At 38.7% G+C, this 14782-nt stretch overlaps 1 protein-coding gene and 1 non-coding gene across 2 annotated transcripts in view; one reads left to right on the forward strand and one right to left on the reverse strand.

Annotated features, from left to right (window-relative positions):
- The window catches only part of SLC15A5 (solute carrier family 15 member 5), an 81851-nt gene that overhangs the window by 13418 nt on the left and 53651 nt on the right, over positions 1 to 14782 (reverse strand). Inside the window, exon 7 of the mRNA XM_081821308.1 lies at positions 9999 to 10127. Coding sequence (XP_081677434.1) covers positions 9999 to 10127 — 129 coding nt within the window. The remainder of the gene's footprint in view (positions 1 to 9998; positions 10128 to 14782) is intronic.
- On the forward strand, positions 7158 to 7264 carry LOC115942777 (U6 spliceosomal RNA). The gene has a single exon (XR_004077355.1). It is a non-coding gene; the product is annotated as a U6 spliceosomal RNA (small nuclear RNA).

Genomic DNA, 14782 nt, shown 5'->3' on the forward strand with positions numbered 1-14782 from the left:
CAAATAAAATATTGGGAAAAAATTTACGCAAATAAGAATTGCCATCATCTTGTTGGTCTTTTCCCCCCTTCCTTTAGAGTTTGGATTTATTTCATCATATATTACTGTTACAGCAAAAAATAATATTTTAAAAACATTTCATCAAGCACACTTTTGTAAAACTCTGACTTCTCCAAATCATTTCTGGTTTATGATAAAACAACGGAAAAGGGTGGTTTTCTATCACAACCTACTCTTCTTCAGCAATCGAAGTATTGAATAGCAGCCTCGATGCTGTAACTTGGAAGTTACGTGCTATTTATAAAACCGTCCTAAGATATTATTTTGGAAATCATAACATCCCAAGTAACAATAACCAGTCTATTCTGAAACCTAAGATTCACTCCCTTCAGTGATATGTCGCTATATTCCATACTGAAACCCTAGATTTACCAAATATCTCAAATATACATGCATTATTTTAAGTGCTACAGCATATTGCTTTCGATTAGAGGCAGGTTTCTGCTATGTCTTTTCGGAGGAAGATTCAGTAGTTCCCCTTTTTACTAACACTGTTTTATTTTGAATGTAATGGAACTTTGAAAATATTAAAATGTGCCTTTTGGAATTTCTTCAAATGATAGCTGGGCACAGTGAGCCATTATTTCCCCTCGGACTTCGTTAGATCTATTTTTTTTTAAAGTTATTTTTTGTACTGCTGGTGATCTCGCAAACGTCCAAAATTGTTGAGACAGAACTGAAATGGGTTTTATACCTTACTTTATCCCTCGTTTCACTATGTGCGTAGAAGTATGTAATTAAAAACGTGTAACAGCCATTCTCCAGGATGGACGTGCTTCTGTGCCACGGGAAATAAACTCTGGTATAGCAAAAGGAGCTTGGGAATCAGGAATCCACCCCTTCTGTAAGATTTGGGCAACTACTATAACTTTCTCTGTTCATTCTTCTCTTACGAGTGACGGGGCTACAAACATCTACCCCCGAAGAACTGTTGTGAAGATTTAATGAAATAATATCTTTGCGAAATACATATAGCAAGATCTGCATATAACTGACACTTAATAAATGTTAATTTCTTTCCTTCCTCCTTTCAGTAACCTGATTTAAATGCTTCATTTGAGATTCATAGCTCTCCTACCTGAGTTAATTTTTAAAACACATTAGTTTTCATGATACCGGAAGGAAATAATATCTAACAACTATATGCTAACTTTGGCTTTTCTACCTCTTTTTCGTATTTGTCTAATAAGTACCAAATTACTATTACCCTCAATTTACAGACAAGGAAACAGAGGCACAGAGAGGCTGAACTGTTTGCCTAAAGTCATGCAAAGGAGACAGAATAATTATTTGTTGATTGAATGGGTGAACCGAGGTTGGGCCCCAAATCTGCACATGCTTGATACCTTGCTCTCACAACAATGTCTGCATCGAGACTTTAATTTGCATTTGTACTCCTGGGAATTGTGGACAAAGATGAAGTTAGGTTGCTGTTTCCAGGAAGGGACACTGTGTCTTTCAAAACTGTAGAGAAATCGCCATGCATTGTTCACCTGAACTGCAGAAAGAATGAGCATGGGTGACATTTGGGATAACAGGCTTTCTTGTAAGGGTGAGTTCATTCTCTTGAAGAGCTTTGGGAGGTAAAAACCCATCAAGATCGTGTGTTCTCATGATGATTTCAATGAATTATCATGGAAATGAGTTTTAGAAGAGAGGTAATGCTTTGTGATAATAGCCCGATAATGCCATTAGCTATGAACTGTAATTGTAATAGCATTAGTCAAATGAATATATCTGATATTAATTTGAGTGTCAAATATTTCTATAAGGTTCTTCTTGTTAATTAAACATGAGCCTTGGTATTATTAATTCACTATCTGGCCAGCGTTGGCACATAGTAGGAACCCAATACGTATTTGTGAACTGAATTTATAAATCAACCTTGAAGTGGAGCTATTTAAAATAGTAAAATACTGAGTCTAAATAATATCATGGATATAGCAGGAACTGATTTTGCCCAATATCTGCTTATTTGTACAGTCTGTTCTCTAATTTGTAACTTCAGCTAATGAGTAGACTTGTTTATTTCAGAATTTGAAAAGATATCCACCCCCCCCCTCTTTTGCATATTTGGAGGGAAATCGCATATAAGATTTGCTTCATATTCTTTAATTCAAGAGCAGAGTTTATGCCTTTCTTCCTGTCTTGTGGTCTTTAAACCATTTAAAAATCTACCGGACAGCTTCATAACCTTATTGGACACCTGAATACCACTGGACAAAATCATGTTTTCAGTCATTTGGTGTCACTCTTCATGATTACTAATATCAGCTGGGCCTTAAACACTGCCAGCAATCTTTTATTTTTAAAAATTTTTTTATTAACATATAATGTATTATTTGTTTCAGGGGTACAGGTCTGTGATTCATCAGTCTTACACAATTCACAGTGCTTACCATAGGACATACCCTCCCCTATGTCCATCGCCCAGCCACCCCATCCCTCCCACCCGCTCCACTCCAGCAACCCTCAGTTTGTTTCCTGAGATTAAGAGTCTCTTACGGTTTGTCTCTCTCTCTGGTTTCATCTTGTTTCATTTTTCCCTCCCTTCTCCTATGATCCTCTGTCTTGTTTCTCAAAATCCTCATATCAGTGAGATCATATGATACTTATCTTTCTCTGATTGACTTATTTCGCTTAGCATAATACCCTCTAGTTCCATCCATGAAATGAAATGGCAAGATTTCATTTTTTTGATGGCTGCATAATATTCGTGTGTGTGTGTGTGTGTGTGTGTATCACATCCTCTTTATCCATTCATCTGTTGATGGACATCTAAGCTCTTTCCATAGTTTGGCTATTGTGGACATTGCTAACACTGTCAGCAATCTTAATGACTTCTCTTCTAAATCATCTTTTCTTGCTCTTGCAATAACACTGCTCTTCCCATTCTTCATTTTCATCTGAACCCCCTTTTGCTCTCATGAATGGCTCGCTGCTTACTTCATAAAGAAAACTGAGTTTTGAAAGGTAGCTGTCAGCATCTTTCCAATACCAGAACCACACCTCTGTTTGCCTGGGCACCCATCCTTCCCATTCTCTCTTCTGTATGAGTGCAAGAAAGAAGCATCCACCCCCCAGTAAGAAGTCAATCTCCCTTCTTTCTCTTGCATTTTTACCTTCTCCATCTATACCAGATGTTTTCATCAGTTAAATATGCCCAAGTAGCTCTCAAAATAGAAATGTATCTCGAACTCACACCTAACCTCCCAGATAAAATACAGGACTCACCATTGAATTTGAATTTCAGAACAACAGTGAATTATTTTTTTAGGATAACCATGTCTTAAACATTGCACAAATCATTTTTTGGTGTAAAGTATGTTCACAATATTGCACGGGCTATGCTTGTACTAAAAAAAGTATTCATTGTTTACCTGAAATCCAAATGTAACTGGGTGTCCTGTACTTTTATTTGCTAAGTCTGTCAAATCGACCCAGATTCCCATCTAGCCCCCACTTTATCTCTTAAATCTTCTTCATTGCCAAGGTCCTTTAAAAAGCTGTTTGAATGTGATACCTTTATTTACTCACTTCCTAGATGTTCTTTACCTGGTTTTCATTCCCTTCTCACCACTGAAATGACTCTTGGTAAAGTTGTCAGTGATCATACTGTTGCTAAATCTACAGATATTTTCCATTCTTCATTTTACTTGCTCTCACAGTAGGATTTTACCTAGTTTATTGTTTCCTATTTGAAACAATCCTCTCTTTTATCTTTAGTAAATAGATGTATGCTTATCCTTGGCACAAAAATAGCATTGGAACCCATAGAAGTGAATTAAATTACCTAGTGTGAATATTGAGAATGAGGACAAAAAGGATCCCAGGACTTAGACTTGAAAAACCCCATGTTAGAGTTTAGATGGAGGAGGAATGTCCTGCCAAAGAAAGAAAGGTAGCAGCCAGACAAGTGGGGGAGACCACACACACACACACAGACACGCATGTGTGTGTTTCTGTGTGTATGCATATCTAATTCTATCTAGAATTGTATGTTTTCAATACAAAGGAAGCTCCACTAAAGACATGGGTCCATGAGGTCAAGAAGAATCTCAGAGTACTGCTTTATTTCATCTCATCCCAATCCAGACCTGGAATTAAAGCTGAATAGAATACTTGATGTCCTCATTTATGGAACACATTCTTTTTTGAAGAATATTAAAGTGCTATACCAGATCATCATATCCATGATAATCCTAGCCCACTTGGAAAAAGTTGAGATCCCACTCAATTTACAATAACAACACAAATCATTATTTCTGTGCACTTTAATTAACCTGATGCTTTATATCTATCTCCTCTAGTCCTTATAGAAATCTTAGAAGTTATTAGTGACACCATTGTAGAAAAGGAGAAATTGAGACTCAGAAAAGTTAAGTAATGTGCTCAAGATCTCACAGCTTGTTAAGGGCTGAGGTGAATTTGAATTCAGGTTTGTCTGACTCAAAAATCTGCCCTTTCTACATCTTGTGAGCCAACAGCAGTGGATAGTTGCTTTCCATAGTCTAAGGGGTATTTTGAATTCTGCTTTGCACTGTTATGAACCCTGAGGCCTCTGAGCAGCTCCAAGGGTCTGTGTGGGGCCAAAGTTGGGCCAAAGACATTTTGCTTTGGATCTTTCAATCACCCGCACATCCATAACTAAGATGTCACTTTCCACTGAATTCTGTTTTGTCATTTTCATCAAAAGGTAAGCTGTGGTAGAATAAATTATATCTGAGATTCATAACCTCATTGTACAAGGAAGATTCTGAATCTATTTCTGGCTGAAGACCATGAGCAGGATTTGCCTTCGAGAGTTGGTGGGGGTCTATCAAGTAAACTCCAGAAACACTGGCATTAGACCAGTTGATAGGCAAATAGAGTATGGTCTGGCTAAAAGTAAATGATGGGGTAGCAGGCTACTTTCCCTGCTTCGGTCTAAAAATCTCCTCTCAAAACCCAGATGAGGCTGAACCTGAGGCACTGGTATGAATTTGAAGAAAATATTCTGAGAAAATAGGCACGGACCCACGGAATCCGGTTAAATAGCTTTTCAGGTGCATAAATATTTTCTTCTAAGTTTACTGCAACTGTAAATTCCTCTTTCAAGAGCGACTCGGTGATTCATGCTGGCATGGTTGTCAGTGGTCTCAATAATCACAGATATTCAAATGAAGAATGTAAAAGATCACATTTTTAATTTAAAATGATCTTGATGGGAATCAAACAGCTAAATTCTTTGCTCCTTTCCTGAATTCTAGGAGGAAGGACTAACAGGGACAAGAAGATGTATTCCTTCAGTTCTTGATTCTGCCCAATTATCCTTTTTCCCTTAGACATTTTGCTTTGGATCTTTCAATCACCTGCACGTCCATTACTAAGATGTCACTTTCCACTGAATTCTGTTTTGTTATTTTTGTCAAAAGGTAAGCTGGAACCCATGAGTGTGAGAAAATTGATCTGGTTGCTAATGGGATATAGTGGAAATAAGCAGTTTGACTGACTTCTTCACTCCCTCATATTAGCATTGCTACTTTTAGAGAAACTGTTCCTGAAATGATTAGTGTAGGAGGATGGGTTTAGTCTTGTATCTTCTCCTTTAAAGCACTCAGAGTTAGAGATCCCAGAAGGATCAGTTTTCTCACTTGTACTGAAAATGTCACTCTAACAGTTATCTGTCTGCACAGTGAAGTTTTGAGAAATCTTTTGAATTTACCGCATTCACACCATTCTCCATCATGGTGCTAAAAATGACTAATGCGGCTTGGAGACTGGGAGACTGTGAGAGCCGATCGTCTATCCCAATCATACACCAACACTCACACACACTCACATACACACATGCTCAGCTGACATGAATCCTTAAAGTTTTAAAATATCTTATATGCTAAATGGAATGTGGAGGCGTGTGGGATGCTTAAGTACATAGTTACGGTATTGGTGTCACTCTGGTTGGTTCTGTCAAAAAAAAATCGGTCTGTTTCTTTGACTAAAAGACTGTTCTTGTTTTTAACCAAAGGGGCCACTATAATATGTGACTTAATTTTCTATTTAAAAGAATCTCTGGTATGAAAATGATCAAATGCATTATTTAATTTTATCCTCTCGTCATCTCTGAGAGAAGTGGATTCCCTTTTTTTAAAAAAGATTTTTTATTTATTTATTTGACAGAGAGAGACACAGCGAGAGAGGGAACACAAGCAGGGGGAGTGGGAGAGGGAGAAGCAGATTCCCCGCTGAGCGGGGAGCCTGATGTGGGGCTCGATCCCAGGACCCTGGGATCATGACCTGAACCGACGGCAGACGTTTACAGCTGAGCCACCCAGGCACCCCTAGCATTCCCTTTTTCAAATAAGAGGAAACAGTCTTAGGGAAGATGGTGACCTACCGAATGTCATGTATACAAAGGATCACTCTTTCTTAGGGGCCCTAATTAGTAACATAAGCCAAGTTAGGGTCACAAGAACCAAATCCTCTAAATAAATGTCCTTTCCTTTCTTGATGAATGCTATTCTGATGGCTAAAGGGATTTTCACAAATGCAGATATATCCTTCTCCCAGAAAAACATATGACAAAGTGTCCTGTGACGTCATTCAGGGAGTGATGGAGAAGTGCATGGGCTGAATGATGGTAATTAGATGAAGTGGGAGCTGATTACATCCAAAAAGGGAAGATTAGTTGATAACTGGCAGTGAGTGAGTTCTCTAGGAACTTTCCACAAGGCTCTATTTTTGGTCCTGTCCAATTCACCAATTTTGTCAATTACCTGGAATAAGTCTAGGAACTTGCTTACTAAGTTTGCAGATGACACAAAGCTAGTTGTTATTGGCATAGAAACTGAGAACACATACCTAGACTGTCTGGATTTGAACATTGTACCTCACTGTTTCTCTGAATATTTCTCACATGTTGGAAAGTTGGTATGTGGATAGAAAATTAGACTTATGCTATGGAACATAGTTATCAGCAGATGGGCAGACACAAGTTACGTTCAAAGCAGAGAATTTTTCTGGGTGTTAGGTGATGCTGGTACATCTAGTTTTGGGTACAGTGTTAGACTAGATGGCTTCTGCCATTAACATCCAATTGTAAGATTCTAATTTATTGGGTGTTTGCTTCGGCAGCACATATACTAAAATTGGAACGATCCAGAGAAGATTAGCATGGCCCCAGCTTAAGGATGACATGCAAATTTGTGAAGTATTCCATATTTTTTGAGCACTGGGTATTATAGGCAACTGATGAATTATTGAACTCTACATCTGAAACTAATGATGTACTACATGTTGGCTAATTGAATTTAAATTAAAAAAAAGATTCTAATTTATTGGGAGAGGATTTAATGTAACACAGTATTATCATGAACAGCAGCAACAACAAAAACCTTTAAAAGAATAAGCGAATTGAAATAATTAGTGGTAATTTAAATGGTGTTCTCTTGAATACAAGGTTAGAGAGCACCCCACTCACATCCATGTGGCTAAGATGTCCTCGCCATTTGTCTTTGGTAAACTCTGCCAAAATCATATAGACTTTGGTTTATCCATCTTTTATTATATCTAGAATATTATCAATAATATCCAACATGCAGACCCCCATCCGAGGAGGTTGTTTTTCAGAACTAACAAGTGTCATTAAAAGGTCCTCACACTGGGTGACTCCTAATAGCTATTTGGTGCATTAAAAGCAATGTTGATGTTGATTTCAAAACACCGGAAGGGTCAGATCTCTGTCAGATACTCGTTGTGATGACTCAACCACTTTGCTTTCTTTTTCCTGTTTTAATTATTACATTTCAAAAATAAGGATAACATTGCCTTTATATGATTGTTGCAATAAATGCAATAATGTAAGTAACAGTTCCTACCATATTATTCAGATTCTCAAGCAAAATGTAGGTTTTCAATGAAATGGATTGCAAGAATAATTGTGTGTAATAGAGAATTTGCCTGGCCTCTGTCCTGGGTCCTGTTTGGTAAACGCTAAACCCTTTGAGTTTCCTGAGTAATTGGAATGTCTTTGTTATTCATGGTGGGCCTCTCCAGCCCCACCTGATGGTTTATACTAATGAGATGACTGCAGAAGGGGCTGGCCAGGCAGGAAGACCAAGCAAGTGATTAGCGGGTTGAGGCTTTGAGCCATATGATAGCCCAACCTCCGGAGGGAAGAGGCTGAAGACTGTGTTCGATCACATGGCCAAGGGTTCAATTAATCCTGCGCACATTATAAAACCTCATTGAAAATTCTGCACCCTGAAGTTCAAGTAAACTTCCCTAGTTGGCCATAGTCTGTGTATTGTCACACATTGGTATGCCAGTTGGCCACTGCATCCCTGAGGATGAAAGAAGTTTACTTTTGGAACCCTCTTAGATCTTGTTTTGATTTGTAGTTTTTTGCTACCTTTAAGCTGTAATCATAAGTACTGCGCTTTCCTGAGTTCTGTGAGTCATTCTAGCAAATTGTCAAACCGAAGCGGGTCCGTGGGGACCTCCACGTTTATAGCCAGCTTATCAAAGGTGACAGCAGTCCTGGGGAACCTGTGAACTTGTGGCTAATGACTAAAGTGAGCACAGTCTTGTGACATTTGGCCTAACTGGATACGTTCCCCAAACATACATAGGGAAAATGTAGATTTATATAAAAGATAAACTGATAGTAATATTTGACTTCGTAGTTCTTCTAGAATATGTCAAATGTGGTGTGATTATAGACATTTTTAAAAGCACATTTTCAGGACACCTGGTGGCTCAGTCAGTTAAGCGTCTGCCTTCAGCTCAGGTCATGTTCTCAGGGTTCTGGGATGGAGGCCTGCATCGGGCTCCCTGCTCAGCAGGGAGTCTGCTTCTCCCTCTCCCCCACTGCTCCCCCTGCTTGTGCTCTCTCTCTCTCTGACAAATAAATAAAATCTTTCAAAAAAAAAAAGCAGAAGTTTACTTTTTTGTGAGGATTTGGGAGTGTTTATTTCCTTGTCATGGTATTCCCCAATGTCCAGTGTTGTGCCTGGAACAGAGTGGGTCATCCATAAATATTTTTTGAATGAAGATAGTGTTAAAAAGAGTTTCTCATTCATAGAAGTTAATTTTTCCATAGTTTGAAAGTAAGTAAATTAAATTTGTTACAGGAGAACACAAACCAACACTCTCTTACATTATTTTAAGTGCACAACTGTAAGTACCTTTGAAAGTAGAGAATAAACTTGTAGTGTTTTCATAAAATAAGCAAAAGTAAATTTAGAAAAAAAAAAGTTAAGCCATGTTAACATCTTAGAACAAATAAAGGAAAAAGCCTATAGATCTAAAATACAGCCAAAGACATTTCACCATGACATCTAATCATTGTCATCTGCCAATTTTTCTGTTAGCACATGTATGAGTACTACTTTTTTGTTGCGCGTGAATTTTTCAGATGGGGTTTCTCCTGATCAATTTCTATGGGAAAAATTTTCCAAGACGATTTGCTATTCAATTCACGGTCTCTTTTTGATTGCATAGACATGATTTCTGGAAAATCACAGGGAAAAAAGATCATCCAGATACCCCATTCTCCTACATTTCCACAGGACTTACCTTTTCTGAGGATTATCTATGCCAACTATGAGGCATTGTTAATATGACCTTACTGAAAGATCTAATAAGAATATAATGAACGATTTGTTTTAAAATACCCTAAAGAAAGACAGCAGACAGGGTCTCATGAGAAGTGACATTCTGTAATTACCTCCTCCTATCAAAAGAAAAACAATTCCCAGAAATTAATGAATACAGCAAGAGTCTATTTCCTATCTTAATTCTATCTTAATTGCAAAAGTGGATCAATTAAAAAAAGACTACACTGGCAAAGCCCTTCTTTTAAGATTTTGTCTCCCAATTCTCTAGTCATCAAATCAATATATATATACATATATATATACACACACATATATATAAATATACCATGAACCTATTTTTACCTTCTGAGATGAGATATACCAACTCCACCAGCAATGCCCCCATGAAACAACCAAATCCATTGAACAGTGTCAAGAAATTCATAGAGGTTCCTCTGATGGTATTCGGAACAAATCTATGTATTACAGAGACTGAAAGGAAAAGAGAAAGTCAAAATTTAGAACATTCCCTGTAAAATACTTCCATAGATGTTATTCAAATTAGTGTTGATCATACCTCAAACAAAGTTTACTGATAAAGGCAAAATTTGGGTTGGACTTCGTTAAAGTTACTATAATAAGACATACTATGATGTTACAATTTACATATGTCTAAAAGGAGTAAAATAGGGGCACCTGGGTGGCTCAGTTGTTAAGCGTCTGCCTTCAGCTCAGGTCATGATCCCAGGGTCCTGGGATCAAGCCCCGCATCAGGCTCCCTGCTAATGGGAAGCCTGCTTCTCCCTCTCCCACTCCTCCTGCTTGTGTTCCCTCTCTCGCTGTGTCTCTGTCTGTCAAATAAATAAATAGAATCTTTAAAAAAAATAAATAAAAGGAGCAAAATATGGCAAAACATACTCTTGTATAGCTACAAGGAAAATTTAACCTACTTGGTGGTTTGTGTGTCCCAACATATTCATCCAAATTTCACCCCCATTTGAATATTTCTTATTAATTTTGGGTTAGGTGAGGCTGGTACTAGGTAATATGACAATCTAGTAATAAGGTCTATGATTCTGTGATTCTATGTAAATCATTAGTTTCCCCATAGAAAACTTGAATTTATCATATAAAATTAACATGGAGGTTAAGAGGATGGGTTCTGGAGTTAGACAAGATTTTGCTAAAATCTCAGGTCAACTATTTACTACCTCTGTAATTTTAAGTAAGTTACTTAAACTTTCCAACCTCAGTGTTCCTCTCTATAAAATGGGAACAATATCATCACTCGCTTGCAGAGGTGCTGTGGCTCTTACTTGCTATAATGTATGTATAATACTATAATATATGTAAAATGCTGACTTGTAGGAACTGAATCAGGTTGGCTATTTTTTTTTTTAAAGATTTTATTTATTTATTTGACAGAGAGAGAGAGACAGCTAGAGAGGGAACACAAGCAGGGGGAGTGGGAGAGGGAGAAGCAGGCTTCCCACGGAGCAGGGAACCCGAAGTGGGGCTCGATCCCAGGACCCTGGGATCATGACCTGAGCTGAAGGCAGACGCTTAACGACTGACCCACCCAGGCGCCCCACGGTTGGCTATTTTTAACAGTATTAATCTTACCAAGTCAAACGGCTCCTACTTGTGCAAAGTCCCTTACATGCATTTAAATTATCCTATTTATGGAGAGGTTACCTAAAGAGAGACTATAGTTTAAGCTTCAGGTCTCCAAAAGGGTTATCTTCCTTCTCCCAAGTCATTGTTGGGGTAATGGTGGCAAGAGGTTGAAAAAAAATCATGGAGGAAAAAAATTTTTTTTTAAAATTTCAATCACAAATAATTTTTTTGAACAGACTCTTGATTATAGAGAACAAACTGATGATTACCAGAGGGGAGGGGTTGGCGGGATGGGTGAAATAGGTGATGGGGATTAGGGGGCACACCTGTGATGAGCACCAGGTGATGTATGGACTTGCTGAATTGTACACCTGAAACTAATATAACACTGTGTGTTAACTAACTGAAATTCAAATAAAAACTTAAAAAGCGCCCCCCCCAAATTTTTCTGGTATCAGACATAGATGAAAATGAGTATATCTGATTTTGTACATATGATATTAACTATATTAAAATATGCATGGCAACCTTAGGAGTACATGCTAAAATATTTACATTTATCATGATATGATATCTGGGATTTGCTTCAAAATTATACAACGAGGAGAAAGAGAGTGTTCAAGTGAGGGTAGAGATGAGACAAGTTTGGCGGGCGTGAAAATGATTGAAGCTGGAATGTGAATACACAGGAATTTATTGCACTAATCTCTTTTGTATTATGTGCGGTGAAAAATTGGAAGGAAATACATAAAATAACAGGAACAGTGTTAGCTTTGAGTGGTTGAATTATCGGATTTTTAAATGTCCTTCTCCTCTTTTGTACTTTGCAAATTTGTCTACAGTGAGAGATCATAAATAAACATTAAAGTTCATTTAAAAAAGAAAAGTGGTGATAGAAAACCAATATACCGGAGAGGCTAAACCTTTAGTTTCCTTTTCTTTTCTTTTTTTTTAGATAAGGGGGGACAGAGGGAGAGGGGGAGAGAGAGAGAATCTCAAGCAGGCTCCACGCCCAGCACTGAGCCCAGCTCAGGGCTCGATCTCATGACCCTGAGATCATGAGGTGAGCCACAATCAAGAGTTGGATGCTTAAGTGACTGAGCCACCCACGTGTCCCTTAGTTTCCTTTTCTAGAAAGAGATCTTATTATCACCTCCCTTCTCTCTCAGGAAAACGTCACCCCTGGTTTACCTGCCCTTTACCCCAGAAAAACTCTGCATTTGTTCAGCCCTTTTAAATAAACTTACTAATACGTGATGTAAATGTATTCATGTGCCTTCCTAGCGTTCATTTAACATTTCTATTTTGGTTTCTGCATGTCCTCCACGTGTTTTTATTTATCATCCAATAAACATTCAAAGGAGTCCCTATCTGTGCTCCAGGAAAGGGGCTGCGTGCTGAGGCTGAGGCTGAGGCCACCCTCCGCTCAGGTACTGGGGCATCTTTCCTAGATTTTCCACTCTGGGCAGGCGGAGAGCAGAGACATGCACGGAGCTAAGGGCAGTGCTAAACAGGCAGTTAATACCATTAATACCATAAATACTTATTGGAGGTGAAGATAATGATGGAGATAAATAAAATATCGTGGAGAAGGGCTTCAAATATCGGCGGCAAGGGGCCATGGGTACCACAGCTCTCTTGTGGAGTGCAAATCACCCGCAGGAGCCCGAGGCCAAGCTCACAAGTTTTTTTTTTCAGGGAGATCTGGAGGACAATATGAGGGAAACGCTGACGATGTTTTGGGAAGACATGATTCACTGTTATAAAAAGGATTTGGCTTATGAACTTTCCTTTCTATAAATATGAGGAGACAAACAATGGGTGGAAAGACTAAGTAGGCCGATTTCTTTCACTGAGAAAAAGCAGAACGTACAAGCCCATTATTACTCTGCTAGTTAATTATTAATCCTATGCTTTTCTCTTGCTAGAACTTCTGGTGCAGTATATAATTCATGAACACACTTTGCCAGTTCTCTGCCTGCTGGTTAATCTCTCTTTGGTGTCGTTTTAGTCGTTTTGAAAGCCTTTGGTTCCCTTTTAGAGGACTTAGCTTTTCAAGTCCTCGGAACTCCATTTTCAGGCACCGGCTTGCATGTTCTGATCTCTTTCAACTTTAGTGATCATCAACCTGATTTTTTAGGCTCTGTGGTACTTCTTTTTGCACATAATAGCATAGATAGTATCCACAAGTCTGCCACTGTTCCAAAATTCTCATTTTACCATGAAGACACAGTAAAGAATATTCAGTGTGTGTGAAAGCTGGTCTTGCCAAGGAGAGCTGAAATGTGCCTCCAGGTAGAGGCTGGTTAGTGCTTGCAAAGATGCCCCATCACAGCATCTGGGCAATCTACAGACCGTGGGGCTATAACCACCTTCCTGAGGCCCCTGGTACTGGGGACTCATTGCTGAAATTTCTTTTACTCCAACTGTTCTTAAACTGTTAGACCGATTATGTTTGGTGAGGAGTTATTTCGAACACGTGTAAGAGAAGTACCTCAGTCCCAGAAAATGGAACTTCATCCTATTAGCCATTTTCAGATCATCATTCCTTCCTCATCCCTAAAAAGCTTCAGCTTATTGTTTCTGATTATATCAATATTATTCGATGGTATCACCTAATACTTCTCTTTTGTGCAGGCATCTGTTAATCTCTAGGACATTTTCCTCTGTTACTCAAAGTCATCAGCTCATCTCTCCTCGTCACATTCTCCAGTTCTATTCCTGCCTCAGTTCCTGGCAATTTTATCGTATATAGAGATCACCTTTCGAAACTTCCATTCTGCTAGATCTTGATTTCTCAGTTCCTTGAACTTCTTTCTAGTGTCCTCATCCTCCACTCTACCTTAGCCACTCATTACCATGCTCACACCCTGAACCTTGTCCCTCAGACCAGGAGTTGGTGAACTACCATCAGGTAAGTTTCGGCCTGCCACCTATTTATAAATAAAGTTTTATTGGAACACAGCCACACCCATTCATTAGATATGCCTATGACGGCTCATATACCACAATGACAGAGTTGAGTAGTTGTAACAGAGACTGGTGTGAAAAGCCTATTTACTATCTGACACTTTTCAGAAAGTTTGCCAACCCATGCCCTAGGCCAGTAATTGTAAGCACTCCATAATCTCAACTTTCATCCCCCTCTGACTACAACTTCCTGTCTTCCCAGTTTACTGCCTGCTACTCAACCACAAAAATGTTTTGACTCCTTCAGGACCTCCACTCTATCGCTCCTTTCATTATTCCTCTTTCATGAGGAACATAAAGGTATGCTCCTACTACTCTTTTTAGCCAAGTTAAGTCCCATAGTCAATTGTTATGATCATATTCTTTTTTTTTTTTTTTTTAAAGATTTTATTTATTTATTTGAGAGAGAGAGAATGAGAGAGAACACATGAGAGGGGATAGGGTCAGAGGGCAAAGCAGACTCCCTGCCGAGCAGGGAGCCCGATGCGGGACTCGATCCAGGGACTCCAGGATCATGACCTGAGCCGAAGGCAGTCGCTTAACCAACTGAGCCACCCAGG

This window comes from Leptonychotes weddellii, chromosome 5 (assembly GCF_054177405.1).
Source record: "Leptonychotes weddellii isolate Sample4059 chromosome 5, ASM5417740v2, whole genome shotgun sequence".
Classification (NCBI taxonomy): domain Eukaryota; kingdom Metazoa; phylum Chordata; class Mammalia; order Carnivora; family Phocidae; genus Leptonychotes; species Leptonychotes weddellii.